We start from the raw sequence: 14,988 nt of genomic DNA, 5'->3' as shown, positions 1-14,988 counted from the left end.
CACTCTGGAGCAAGCCCATGGTGTGGATCTCCTAGCAAGGAACTGAAACCTCCTACCAGGAGCCACTTGAGTGAGCTACCAAGCAAATTCTCCAGCCCCAGCCTGTATTTTGACTACAATCTCATGAGAGAACCTAAGCCAGCTAAGCCACTCCTAGATTCCTGATCCTCAGAAACAATTTGAAATAATAAATGTTTAGTTTTAGACTATTATTTGTTATAGAAAAACAGATAACTAATAGGTCTTGCTTGACCAAAAGCAGCACAAATAGAGAAGACTGTCAGATATATTATCGATACCCCATCTTTACAATTCTATATACATCTCCCTTTATAGGTAAAGAAAGAAATGTATAGGAAAACATGAGTTTTAATTTTCTTAAACATGGATCAAAGATATGAAGTCAATTATAATGATCCTTCATTACAAACATTAATTAAACATCTTACTGTTTTATTTTGAATCTTTTAATTTTTGAATGGTGGAGATTTTATATCTATTTCTACAATTAACAAACTATTTTTCACAATAATGAAGAAATGAGCCCTTAACTTTGAATCTGTCCCATAACACTTGACCATGATTTAACTAGTTTAACTCTTTTAGAAATTGAGTTATCCACAGCATGTCTATAATGAAATGTGATATTGATACATAAAACTAATACCAAGGCTATAAGCTAAAAACTCATGTAAGATATATTAATATTTATTATACATTTAGCTAATATACAATACTAGATTTAATATATTTATGATATATATTCATGTTTCCACAGCCAAAATTTGGCTTATATATCCAACCTTATAATTAAAATCAGAAGATAATGATTTTCATGTTACAACAAAGATCAAATTTCTCTATTTTATGTCAGTAGTTAAAGCTATCTATAACCCCATGTCAGGGACTAGATTTTACATCTTACTACTCACAGTAAATTAGAAAGAGAAAGCATCAAATAATTACTTGCTAGTTACAGCTATTGGCTAACTTGAAGCTACAAAATAAAAAGACATATCAGGCTAAGAAGATCACCAAGTCATAAAAACTGATACCATAAAATCATATAATAAGAAATGCAATAATGTAATAAAAAATAAATTTCTTAATATTCAAACTTTATCTTGCTTATTTTCAAGAGAAAAGTCAGGTTAAAAATACTTCATCTAGGCTGGGCACCGTGGCTCATGCCTATAATCCTAGCACTCTGGGAGGCCAGGGCGGGAGGATCAATTGAGTTCAGGAGTTCGAGACCAGCCTGAGCAAGAGCGAGACCCAAAATAGAAAGAAATTAGCTGGACAACTAAAAATATATAGAAAAAATTAGCTGGGCATGGTGGCGCATGCCTGTAGTCCCAGCTACTTGGGACGCTGAGGCAAAAGGATTGCTTGAGCCCAGGAGTTGGAGGTTGCTGTGAGCTAGGCTGAAGCCATGGCACTCTAGCCCAGGCAACAGGGTGAGACTCTGTCTCAAAAAACAAAACAAAAAAAAAAAACTTCATCTATTTGATTATGTCACCCCAGAATATTTTGGAAAATGTAAACCTATTTCCGCCAACATACATTGATTCACTCACTCATTTATTCATTCATTCATCTAGAGACAGAGCCTCACTGTCATCCAGGCTGGAACTGCAGTGGTACAATCACAGTTCCCTGCTACCTTGAACTCCTAGGCTCAAGAGATCATCCCACCTCAGCCTCCTGACCTCCTGAGTAGCTGGGACTATGGGTACACACCACCACATCCAGCTAATTTTTTTATTTTTTGTAAAGACATGGGTCTGGTTATGTTGCCCACACTGGTCTCAAACTCCTGGCCTCAAATGATCCTCCTATCTCAGCCTTCGAAAGCACTGGGATTACAGGTATGAGCCACCGTGCCTGGCATCCACCAACTTTAAAAAAAATAATGATTAAAGAAAATCTTACCCAGTACTTAGGTGAAATAATTATTCTTTTCAAGTTTAAGATGACATATGCGTTATATAGGAAATCTAGAGTTAATCACAATGCAGCATAACCATAACTGAAGAAAGTTTCAGGACTTTATTACTTACAAAATATTACCTTAAATTTTTGCATTTAAAAATACGTTTCTAAGACAATCTTTAGTCAAAAAACACTTTCAAAAAGAGAGTTTACTTACCCATATGCTCTATTGTCAGGCAGGCTGCTATGGGCTCTTACTCCTGGGGGTATGACTCGGACTTCATTGATATAAACCACACAAGGAAAACGAACAACATCTATATGAGAACTTTGCTTTAAAAAGAGGGGGAAGGGGGAACATATGTAAGTAAATAAGTTTCTCTATTCAAAATTTACTCATCTTCTATATAATTTTCTCATTCAGAATATCACAAATAACCTTAAAATAAACTTTGTATCATTAAATATATTATTTATAATGCTGTATGAATCATTTTTTAAAAATAGCTGATGATAAAAAGCACCTACTTAAGTCTCCCAATTTGTGTAACATTTTCTGTAGTGTATTTACTTCCCTTAGACCAATACAGACCCACTCTGAAACCTCTGGAGCCAAAAGCCTTTCAGAATCCTGACTTTTTGGATTTCCAGAAAGGTAATATGATACAAATACTGCATATTATAATACTTAAGACCTCAGTGGCTTCGCTTCTAGGGTAGTACCTTGTAATCAAAACGTTAATATTTCTTTTTTTTTTTTTTTTTTTTTTTGAGACAGAGTCTCACTCTGTTGTCCAGGCTAGAGTGAGTGCCGTGGCGTCAGCCTAGCTCACAGCAACCTCAAACTCCTGAGCTCAAGCAATCCTCCTGTCTCAGCCTCCCGAGTAGCTGGGACTACAGGCATGCACCACCATGCCCGGCTAATTTTTTCTATATATATTTTTAGCTGTCCATGTAATTTCTTTCTATTTTTAGTAGAGATGGGGTCTCGCTCTTGCTCAGGCTGGTCTCGAACTCCTGAGCTCAAACGATCCGCCCACCTCGGCCTCCCAGAGTGCTAGGATTACAGGCGTGAGCCACCGCGCCCGGCCAAAACGTTAATATTTCTGCAGCCACATGTATCAACATTCACACTATTATTTAGAATATAACGAGCATCATATCAGCATAGATCAGACTACATAGCCAACTGAACTCAGTGCAGATTTTTCCACCATTTTTGAATTTCTAAATTACAGACAAGAGACTGTAGATATGTACTTAGACCAGTTTACTTTGCTAAACTTACATATGAACTAATATCAAGGGATTAGGGAAGTCATTCAGACACTGAATGGTCAAGGTAAACCCCTACTGCAATTAAAAAAAAAAAATCCACAAAGAGTTTATCATAATAAAAAAAATGGGTAGCACAAATTATGTTTAATATATACTTATCTGTATGTATCATTTGACACAGAATTAGACAAACATAAGTCTTGTTTTCATTAATAAAAAATGAAATTTCACATTATTTTTGGACTATTTTACATCAACTTTTCCTAGCAGTTCAGTCAACTGTCACCACCTAGTGGTCAAAGTTCATCACAAGAAGAATGGTTTACATTATTTGTACCTAGAAAGACAGTCTCTTCCTCAAGTTGCAAAGAATATCATGCATATCAATATACCAAAAGAACATGTTGAAGGTAGTCTTTCCAGAAATGCAACAGAGGATGACTTCCTAATTTTGCATTTTAAACTTGGAGATTATAATATAGGGGTATAGAAATCCCAAAATATGTTTACTGTTCAAATGTACTTTAAACTCTCAAAGATATAAAACAAACAGGATGCATGCGAAGTGAGGCTGACTGCTAGCTGTTGTACAATATCCGTTTTCCTCTTCTTCTAGAGAAGTTTTAGCTGGGCACAAGTAAAGACTATTTACCAGACTTCTGGAAGCCAGTATGAACACATGATTACTAAATTCTGATCAATGGTATGTAAATAGAAATGATGTAGGCACCTCTGGGTCGTGCCCTTAAAGGGAAGATTCAGACTTTTAGACCTTTCTTCCACCTTTTCTTCCAATACTCTGTCTTTAAAACATGATATTATAGTGAGCTACTGTGTACGACACAGGTGACACTCTAAGGTTGGCAGAGGAACAACACAGAGAAGCCTGGGTTCCTGACATTACAGATCTTCCATATTAGCCCTAGATTATTTTCAACCAGATTACTGAAACACAAAATTTTATGTTAGCTAAATCCACTGTTACTTTGGCTTTTGTTACAACAGCTGAACTTGTATCCCAATTATTACAAATATGCCTTAGGTATTCAACAAATACCACAGATTTTTTTTTTTAAGGGCAGGGTCTCGCTCTGTCATCCAAGCCTACATCACCACATCCAGCTAATTTTTTTATTTTTTGTAGAGGTGGGGTCTTGCTATGTTGCCCAGGCTGTACCACAGATTTATATAAACTTTATATAAGCATAAGAGAAATAAGCATTTTGCCTCAACTTTGGTGCTATAGTTCCTGCTAGTAATAAGCTCTTTTATTTAAAAAGCTTACTATATAGAAGTTCCTTTGTTCACATAGTAATAAATTCTCATTTATTTATTTATATTTTTATAAATACAGGGTCTCACTCTGTCACCCACACTAGAGTACAGTGGTGCGATCCTAGCTCACTGCAGCCTCAAACTCCTGGGCTCAAGGAATCCTCCTGCTTCAGCCTCCCCAGTAGCTGAGATTACAAGTGTGCACCACCATGCCCAACTAATTTTAAAACAACTTTTTTGTAGAGACTGGGTCTTGCTATATTGCCCAGGCTGGTCTCTAGCTCCTGGTCTCAACGGATCCTCCTACCTGTCCTCCCAAAGTGCTGAGAGGCACTGTGCTCAACCTAAAGTCTCATTTATATGTACAAAGGAAGCTTAGAACAAAAGTTTATCAACTCTATCCTCCTGTAACCTGGCCTCTACTAATGAATGGCATTAGTAGTAGACTATAACATATGGACCTAAAAAATGAATTTAAGGATTTAGAGCCTTTCAAAATCTATTTTGTTTTTAAGTAAAAGAGTTTCTGTATTAGTTGCTACCATTTTTATTAAATACTTATTTCCAAGCATTTATTAAATGTCTACTATATTCCAAGATACGGTAGGTTCTGAGGATATGAAGACAAGACATAATCTCTGCTATTAAGGAACAATCTAAGGCTGGGCACATTGGCTCACTCCTGTAATCCTAGTACTCTGGGATGCTGAGGCGGGAGGATTGCTTGAGCTCAGGAGTTCGAGACCAGCCTGAGCAAGAGTGAGACCCCATCTCTACTAAAAATAGAAAAATTTGCCAGGTGTCATGGTGTGCGCCTGTAGTCCCAGCTACTCAAGAGGCTGAGGCAGGAGGATCACTTGAACCGAAGAGTTTGAGGTTGCTGTGAGTTAGGCTGAAGCCATAGCACTCCACTCAGGGCAACAGAGTGAAACTCTGTCTCAAAAAAAAAAAAAAAGGGAACAGACAATATACTGTGGTAGACAAATAGATAAATTGCCACAATACAGATTCACACAGGATGCTACGAAAATTCAGAGGGGCACTTAGCTAACTCAGATTGTGGGGAAACATTTGTGGAGGAAGAAGGATGCCAAGAAAGGTTTCCCAAAAGAAGTAGCACCTAAGCTAAGTAAGTCTTCAAGGAAAATAAGAATCAGTGGAGGCCGGGCGCGGTGGCTCACGCCTGTAATCCTAGCACTCTGGGAGGCCGAGGCAGGTGGATCGCTCGAGGTCAGGAGTTCGAGACCAGCCTGAGCAAGAGTGAGACCCTGTCTCTACTAAAAACAGAAAAAATTTAGCTGGGCGTGGTGGCATGCACCTGTAGTCCCAGCTACTCAGGAGGCTGAGGCAGGAGGATCACTTGAGCCCAGGAGTTTGAGGCTGCTGTAAGCTAGCAGCACTCTAGCCCAGGCAACAGACTGAGACTCTGTCTCAAAAAAAAAGAAAAAAAATTAAATTAAATAAAAAATAAATCATCCATCCATTCAAATACCAAGTGCTATTGATTAAAACCCTAAATAGCTCTCAAATCTGTATATTTCCCTCCATTTCTGCTGTTGCTCCTTTAGTGCTATATACTACACTGCTCTAATCTGGATTACAGTAAATAGATCCTAACTGGTTCTGTGCTTCTTTCTTGCCCCCCCCTTCAACCAATTCTCCCGTTGCAGTGTGCTCTTTGTAGAATATGAACGCATTACTTCTTGCTTCTTACTGCTGTCAAGCCAAATTCCTAGGTCTTATAAGTAAGGTTGGCCTCTTTTTCACTCCAAACTTCTATCCCTAATACACCATGCTTTTTCTCATTTTCATGCCGTCATTCACGCTGCTCTCTCTGCTTAGAACTCCCTCACACCCCTCTGTCCCAACTCCCTTTTAGATGTCAATTTTCTCTTGAAAGCTGAACCAGATCAAGTCTAGACAGGTACCTCTCCCTTGTATAAACAAAGTCCTTTATTTAACTGAATTGCAACGGCCTCATTTCTCTCTCTCATTAGTGTATGTGCTTCAAGAAGACAACAACCAAGCCTCAGTTTACTGTATATTCATATGCCTAGTATATTCATTTAATAAATGAAGGGCTTTTCATAAGCACTTAAAAGCTTATTAAATTGTGTTTTCAGAGAGTTAAAAATAAAGCTTAGGAAGAAAGGTTGGCAATGAGATATCATGGAAGTGCTTATGATCAGGAAAGTAACAGGAACGTGAAGAACAGACTGGTCAGATTCCACAATTCTAAGCCACATTTACCTGCGGAAGGAGTGTTTAAAGGTTACAGTGTAGCTGTCTCCCCTCAGTCTACTATCCCTGCAACTACCGTCTCTTTCTACCTGCTCCCTTAGCTATCACATCTATTCCTACCCCTTCCATTATCACTTCTGCAGATGAGTTCCAAGTAGGTTTCCTAAAAGAAGCTCTAAAATGACCTCTAAAAAGAAAGGACCTTCTAGCATCAACCACTTCCATAAGACAGTATTTTAAACCCAGCATTTCACCTGGAAAGTAATAAACGGATAACTAAAAATGTATAATTTATCTTAAAGAATATTATATCACTGTTTGTAAAGTCAGAAATCTAAACATATAAGAATTTATTATATTGTATAGAATATCTAAGGAGAGAAACAGGATCGCTAGGGGACAGGGATGGGAGATTTTTTTTTTTTTTTTGAGACAGAGTCTCACTCAGTCACCCAGGCTGGAGTGCAGTGGCATCATCATAGCTCAATGCAACCTCAAACTCCTGGGCTCAAGTGATCCTCCTGCCTCAGCATCCCAAGTAGTTGAGAGTACAAGTACACATCACCACACCTGCTAATTTTCTACTTTTTGTAGAGACAGGGCTTTTGCTCAGGCTGGTCTTAAATTCCTGACCTCAAGCAATCCTCCCACCTTGGCCTCCCAGAGTGTCAGGATTACAGGCATGAGCCACTGTGCCCGGCCAAAAGACTTACTTTTTACCGTATACCCTTTTGTACCTTTTGACTTTGTACCTCATACATGTCTTACCTAGTAGGAAAAAAAAAAAAAGAAAGAAAGAAAGAAAATTTTTATAAATGAAGCTTACTTTTAAACTGTTATACATATGTATTTCTTGATTTATAAAGATGCACAACATATTGATAGGTGATAAAACACAAAACGGTATTATGGTATTGGAACACTAATGTAGGTGGTGGGTGTACACATTTAAGCATAATATTAAGTAGAGGATTTGGAAAATATTAATATAAAGATACCTGGTAATCACAGCTACAAAATACAAAATACTGATTATAACAGGATTTGGGAGAGAGACAGAGAAAGGAAATCAATTCACTCATGTCCTTCAAGACTCAGCTCAAATGTGATCTCTACTAAGCCTTACCCAATCACCTCCAGAGGAAGGTATTTACTACCTGCCCTATCTTCTCATGGTCCTCAATGTTTGTCTAAGAATGAATAAAGGAATAATAGATTAAATATATGATAAACAAATGAATGCCAATTTTCTAAACTAGAATAGTACTAAACTAATTCATCATATCCTTCTTTCTTTCATTTTTGACTGTTCTCTATTTCTATACACATGGTATGTTTTGTTCTGATCCAACTACTGCCCCCATTGTGAGTTTTCTAAAGCCTCACTGGAATTATAGTAATTGAACAAACAGGGCTAACTGACTCACATGAAATGTGAGACCATACTTAATGCATTGTCCATAGAAATGCCAAAGTTCTCCAATTTTTGTCTTTTACAGACCATCCTTTAAATTAGAAGATCAAGGCTGTCAATTTTTATTTTGCCAAGTAAAGCATTAAGATACAACCACTACCCACTATGATCATTATCTCCTAAGACAAAAAACATTTTTCATTCATATACTTATTGAGCACCTACATTTTGCTAAATACTGCCCAACGGCACTGGAGATACAGCTGAAAGCAAGAGACATTCTACATATCCTCATGAAGCCTGATGCTAGAACACACTTTTTTTTTTTTTTTTTTTGAGACAGAGTCTCACTCTGTTGCCCGGGCTACAGTGCCCTGGCGTCAGCCTAGCTCACAGCAACCTCAAACTCCTGGGCTCAAGTGATCCTTCTGCCTCAGCCTCCCGAGTAGCTGGGACCGCAGGCATGCGCCACCATGCCCGGCTAATTTTTTTCTATACATATTTTTAGCTGTCCAGATCATTTCTTTTTTTTTTTTTTTTTTTTTTTAAGTAGAGATGGGGTCTCGCTCTTGCTCAGGCTGGTCTCGAACTCCTGACCTCAAGCCATCCTCCCGCCTCGGCCTCACAAAGTGCTGGGATTACAGGCGTGAGCCACCGCGCCCGGACTAGAACACACTCTTGATAAAAATAAAAGAAATAGTCTCTGAACAATAGTTTTCTAAATTCAGTTTACACTAGGAGAAAGACGAAGTTTGTCCTTTTTTTGCTTCAGTTTTTCTGTGGCCTTCGTTAAGGTTCATTTTTGATCGACTCTGGGGAACCTTTAATTAACTAGCCATATTTAATTTATATATGGCAGGGCCAATCATACGTTCAGGGGCGTTCAAGTAATTTGGTACAGAAAGATTACTCCACAACACCTGACCCCGGCCCCTCAAAACAATTATCTGCTTTCTGACGACAAGATGACTATAATTCTCTCAATTCTCCTCTGTTCAGAAGTATTCGCCATGCAAAAGCTTTCCGCGAAAGCAGCTCATGTCCCAACGTGGGAAATCTTTCCAAGAGATTAAGTATTAAAGTTTCAAGACAAACTGGAGAGCGCCGCAATCCTAAACCGGATGACGGTCACAACTGGGCAACATAACTCCCGTTAGAAAAGAGCCCAAAGAAGGGTTTAGAAACATCGTGACTCGAAAACCGCGAAGCCAGCGTGAGCTGCTCAGACCCCTGCACTGCTGTCAAACACAAACTACCCAAGACCCCTCCCAAACGCCACCTGAGGTAAACCTGAGAACCATGATCCTTTTCAAGGCCCAAAGCTGACAGAAAAAATATTTTTGAAAAAAATTAAAAAGCAATGCAAACAGAGCAACCAACTCGACCAAAGACGCTGGGGGCCCAAGTTAAGCAGCGAAATGAAGGGGCTGTTGCCGTCCTTCCTCCGACACGGTGATCTCACCGTTTAGGGGAGGAGATGTGTGTATGTGAGGAATTAGAACGGCAATCGGCATAAAGAAAAGTCCAGAACGCCTAGCGATTTTGTAAGGGTCCCCAAGTCGAGAAATAGGGTCGGAATCAATTCGCCAAGTCTTACCTCAGCGCTCGGGTGTTTAAAAGTATCTAAAAATAGCAGTTCCATCGCCGAGTCCACCGCCATGTTTGCCGCGGGCGTGGAACGGGGGGAGGACTTCCGGGGCAGCGCTCCAACCTCTGCGACAGCGGCTCAGGAGAGGGAGAATACCGCAGCACTTCCGGCAGCCAGGGCGCTAGCACCGCAAGCCTCAGCCTATCGCAACGCACCTTGCTGAGCGAAGTCGCCGGCCCCACCTTCTCCAGCGCGGCGAAGGGCGCCCTCGGAAAGCGCGGAGGGGTGGAGGGAAGATAGGAGAGGACTACGGAGTCTTCAGTGGGCCAAACCTGTTGTTCTACCGCGTTGCAGGCCCACGACGGCCTACGGGTGGTGGCGCACAGAGCTGGCTGTGAAGGTGGAGGAAGGGGAGGGAAGGCTGGCACCTCTGGCTACCGGCCCCGTACACCTTCAAAAAAGCGGCTTTTCCAGCACTGGGAGCACAAAGATGCAGTGACCGAGATTGCAAAGTAAGACGTTTTAAAAAGAAGAAAAGAAACTGTCGTCTCAGCAAACGAAGAGATTCTTTGTTTTCTTGTATGTAAAATGTGAAGAGTAGTACTTATCCCACAGGATGATTGTGAGGATTAATTAAAATAAAATTCAAGGACTTGTATAAGGTGAAATGCCATGAACTATAAAAAGGAGGTAGAGTGAAAAGTAGGCCTCCCTATCGGGTGTTGATGAACATTGGAACAACTGGAACTAACACAGCTGGTTTGGTAGTATTAACTGGCAGAAACCCTTGGGAGAGCAGTTAGGAAATAGTAAAATTACGTGTGCCTATCCTTTTTCTAGGAAAATTGTTGCGCACGTGCCCAAAGAAATACCTATAGATACAAAAATGTTGATAGCACACTTTATAGTTCCAAAAGAGCAGGAAGCTTAATTGCCATTAACAGAAGTAGTAAGTAAACGGTGGCGTATTTATATAATAGTATATAGCAGGTAGAAAGCATGAACTAGTGCTACATCTACTAGCATGGACAATCTAAAAAACATGGATAGGCAAATACAAGTTGAAAAGTGTGTAGTGTAAATTAGCATTTATATAGTTCATAAAATGCAAAATAATATAAAATTTTAGGGTCATATGTAATAAAATTATGAAGAAATGCATTGGAAGTATTAAAAACTAAACTTTCAAGATAGTGGTGAGCTGGATGGAGGGAGTTGTAATGGAAAAGAACAAAGGGACTTCAAATGCCTTCATAGTGTTTTACTCTTTAGGTTGGTGGCGGTTTAACAGGTGTCTCTTCCATTATCCTTCGTATCTTTCTATATATCTGAAATATTTAATAATATTTGTTAAAGTAAATCTCCCACCTATTTTCTCAGCTATTCAGTTGCCTCTGTTAACCAATAATTTATCCCATTTATTATTTGTGTTCCAGTAGAACCAGTTCTTGCATTGACATTTATTATTTCCAGCTTCTTTTAATTTTCTAATTCTTCAGTTTCTGCTTTTGCATTTACTGATTCCTTTCTTCTGCTATCTTTAGGCTTATATGCCATTCCCTTTCTAATTTCTACAGTTGATGCTTTGTTTATATTCATATTTCTTATTACTCTATGTCTATCAATTTTCCCCTGAACTCTGCTTTAACTGTAAAAATATCATGTAGTGATTTCATTATTGCTGTTTCTTTTTCTTTGTTTTTTTTTTTTTTTGAGACAGAGTCTCACTCTGTTGCCCAGGCTAGAGTGCCATGGCGTCAGCCCAGCTCACAGCTACCTCAAACTCCTGGTCTCAAGCAATCCTTCTGCCTCAGGCTCCCGAGTAGCTGGGACTACAGGCATGTGCCACCATGCCCAGCTAATTTTTTCTATATATTTTTAGCTGTACAGATCATTTCTTTCTATTTTTTTAGTAGAGACGGGGGTCTCGCTCTTGCTCAGGCTGGTCTCGAACTCCTGACCTCGAGCAATCCACCCGCCTCGGCCTCCCAGAGTGCTAGGATTACAAGCGTAAGCCATCGCGCCCAGCCATTGCTGTTTCTTACATAACCTGATTTTCTTAGCTTTAATATTTTTTTGATCTGAGAGTAGTGTGAGATAGCTTTTTAAAATACTAATAGACTATACTTTTAGAGCAGTTTTACTTTTATAGGAAATTAAGCAGATACCAAAAAGGGTTCCCATATACCATCTTTTTCGTCACTCAAAGATTCCCCTATTATTAATATCTTACATTAGCTTGGTACATTTATTACAACTGATGAACTGGTATTATTAACTAAAGTCCATAGTTTAGGGTTTACTGTTAGTATTGTATAGTTTTGACATATCATATCCATCATTACAGTCTCATACAGGATAGTTCCACTGCCCTAAAAATTTCCTGTGCTCCAACTACTCATCCCTCCTTCCTTCCTTGCAACCACTGATTTTTTTACTGTTTTTATAGTTTGCCTTTTCTGGAATGTCGTAAGTTAGAATCACGCAGTATGTGGTCATTTCAGACTGGCTTCTTTAAGCAAAAATATTTGAAAAGTAGTTGGGTGTGATGATGTGCTCCTGTAGTCACAGCTACTCAGGACGTTGAAGCAGGAGGATCACTTGAGCCCAGGAATTCAAAGTTACAGTGGGCTATGACTGGGCTACTGCACTCTAGCCTGGGCAACAGAGCAAGACCCTGTCTCTTTAAAAACAAAAAATCGAATCTAACAATCTATGCCTTGAATTGGGATGTGTAGACCATTTACATTCAATGATGCGGTTGAATGCTTGCTATTACATTCAGTGTTACACTCAGTGATGTGGAGAATAAATGCTCCCTTGAGTTCTTTGTTCCTCTTTTCTCTTTTTCTACCTTCCTATTGATCTTTTTTTTTTTTTTCTTGAGACAGTCTTGCTCTGTGGCCCAGGGTAGAGTGTGATGGCATCATCATAGCTCACTGCAACCTCAAATTCCTGGGCTCAAGCAATCCTTCTCTCTCAGCCTCCTGAGTAGCTGGGACTACAGGAACTCGCCGTGACACCCAGTTACTTTTTCATTTTTAGCAGAGACGGGTCTCCCTCTTGCTCAGGCTGGTCTCGAACTCCTAAGCTCAAGCAATCCTCCCGCCTCAGGGTCCCAGAGTGCTAGGATTACAGGCATGAGCCACCACGCCCAGCCAGAATAATTATTTTCTATCATTCAACCAGCATCTATCTTACTGACTTTTGAGCTATACCTATTTTATTTTTTTAGTGGTTGCTTTAGGAATTTTTTAAACTTATTACAGTCTACTTTTGCATTAGTCTTGGTTAAATCAGGAGAGAGAAACTGATAGAGTAACTTAACCAAGAAATTTAAAGAATTAAGTCAGGCCTGGTGGTGCATGTGTCCAGTCCCAGCTACTCTAGAGGCTGAGGAAGGAGAATCGCTTGAGCCCAGGAGTTCGAGTCCAGCCTGGGCAACATAACAACAACCGCCCCCCCATCTCTATAAAACAAAAACAGAAATATTGATTATCAACTATACCAAAAAGGCAGTAGGGGCATACCTTGTTTTATTGCATTTCATAGATAATTGTGTTTTTTACAAATTAAAGGTTTATGGCAACCCTGTGTTGAGCAAGTCTGTCAGTACCTGTTTTTTCCAATAGGATGTGCTAACTTGGTGTCTCTATTGTCACATTTTGGTAATTCTCACAATATATCAAAATTTTCATTATATCTGTTATGGTTATCCGTGATCACTAATCTTTGATGTTACTATTGTTTAAATCAAAATAAAATATACAGATAAAACTCTAATGTGTTATTTGGGAAGAAAGAATTGCAGTTTGGCACATACAAGCAGACTGGGTGGTCTTCTGTATGTCTGAAGAACAAATAGAAGGTCAGAAGTTTTAAAAAAGGGGAAATACTATATATTGCTCTTTGGGAAAGTTCACTGGCACTACTTAGGGTTTGGAGAGCTGACAAAATTGGTCCTAGAGTTGTAGCAAGTTATCTCAGAAGCTATAGATAAAACTGGTTTCAGGTTACAATAAGCAATTTCAGCAGTCAGGCTTGCAGAGAATTACATTCTTGGAGCAATGTTTTATACCCTCAGTGCTTTTTCCACTGGCTTCTCACCTCTTTTAGTTGAGCATGACAAGAATGACCCAATTCGCATGATCAACTTTAACACTTTTGGCCTGGTGCAGTGGCTCATACCTGTAATCCTAGCACTTTGGGAAGCCAGTGCAGGAGGGTTGCTTGAGTCTAGGAGTTTAAGACCAGCCTGAGCAAGAGCAAGACCCCCAACTCTACAAAAAATAGAAAAATTAGCCAGGCATGGTGGCACATGCCTGTAGTCCCAGCCACTTGGGAGGCTGAGGCAGGAGGATCACTTGAGCTCAGGAGTTTAAGGCTGCAGTGAGCTATGATGACACCACTTCACTCTACCCCAGGGAACAGAGCGAACCTTGTTTCAAAAAAAAAAATATTATATATGTATGTTTGGATTTATAACTACCTTTGAACAATCTATGTGAGAAACTGATACCAGTTTTTGCCTAGAGGGAGGGGAGCTAGATGGCTAGGGTCCACAGATAGAATGAACTATTTCCATGAACATGTATTACCTATTTAAAAATAAAAGTTTTTACAGATAAATAACTGAGAGGTAGAGGAAATTTGTGTAGACAACTCTTTCATGAAGTTTTGTTACACAAAACAGTGAAATAAGATGGTTTTTGGAGAGGGTTGCCAGGTCAAGAAATAGTGTTTTTAAGTTGGGGGATAACAGAATATGTAGACTGATGGGAACAAAGCAATGAAGAGAGAGCGGGAACATCTTAGGCAGCAAAGTATGGAATAGAGAGGAGTGGTGCCTGGTAGCCAAGTAGAGGGTGCCCTTGGTAGAAAGAATGCCTGCTCTCTGGTACCGAGGGGAAGAAGGAGTCCATGAGTGGAGATGCAAATGTGGGTATAGATTTAGTATGTGGAAACTGAGGAAGTTCCTTTCTGAAGGTTTCTGTTGTCTCAGAAGGCTATAAGCTGTGATTGAGAGGGCAGAAGGGAGTGTAAGAAGTGAAAAAATAGAGAAGGTATTAACTGGACTTCTGGGAGAGCCCAGAATCCCTGCTTATCTATCATGTCTCATGGTGTGTAGAGGCCCAAATTCACTTCTTGTTCACTCTTTTTCCTTGTCCATACCACACCACATTAATGATTCAGCCATTCCAAGCTATATATGTCTCCCTTAATACAGAGGTATTTCACATCTCTGTGCCTTGCTTGCATG

At 39.5% G+C, this 14,988-nt stretch overlaps 1 protein-coding gene across 1 annotated transcript in view; it reads right to left on the bottom strand.

Moving 5' to 3' along the window:
• VIRMA (vir like m6A methyltransferase associated) overlaps positions 1-9,820 on the bottom strand; it is a 66,225-nt gene extending 56,405 nt beyond the window's left edge. The window contains exons 1-2 of the mRNA XM_069465482.1: positions 9,738-9,820; positions 2,150-2,265 (exon numbers count right to left, since the gene is read on the bottom strand). Coding sequence (XP_069321583.1) covers positions 2,150-2,265; positions 9,738-9,800 — 179 coding nt within the window. The 5' untranslated portion in view covers positions 9,801-9,820. The remainder of the gene's footprint in view (positions 1-2,149; positions 2,266-9,737) is intronic.
• Between the last annotated feature and the right edge of the window lie 5,168 nt (positions 9,821-14,988).

The sequence above is a fragment of the Eulemur rufifrons genome, chromosome 3 (genome assembly GCF_041146395.1).
Source record: "Eulemur rufifrons isolate Redbay chromosome 3, OSU_ERuf_1, whole genome shotgun sequence".
NCBI lineage: Eukaryota > Metazoa > Chordata > Mammalia > Primates > Lemuridae > Eulemur > Eulemur rufifrons.
This window is presented reverse-complemented; position numbering and strand designations above follow the sequence as displayed.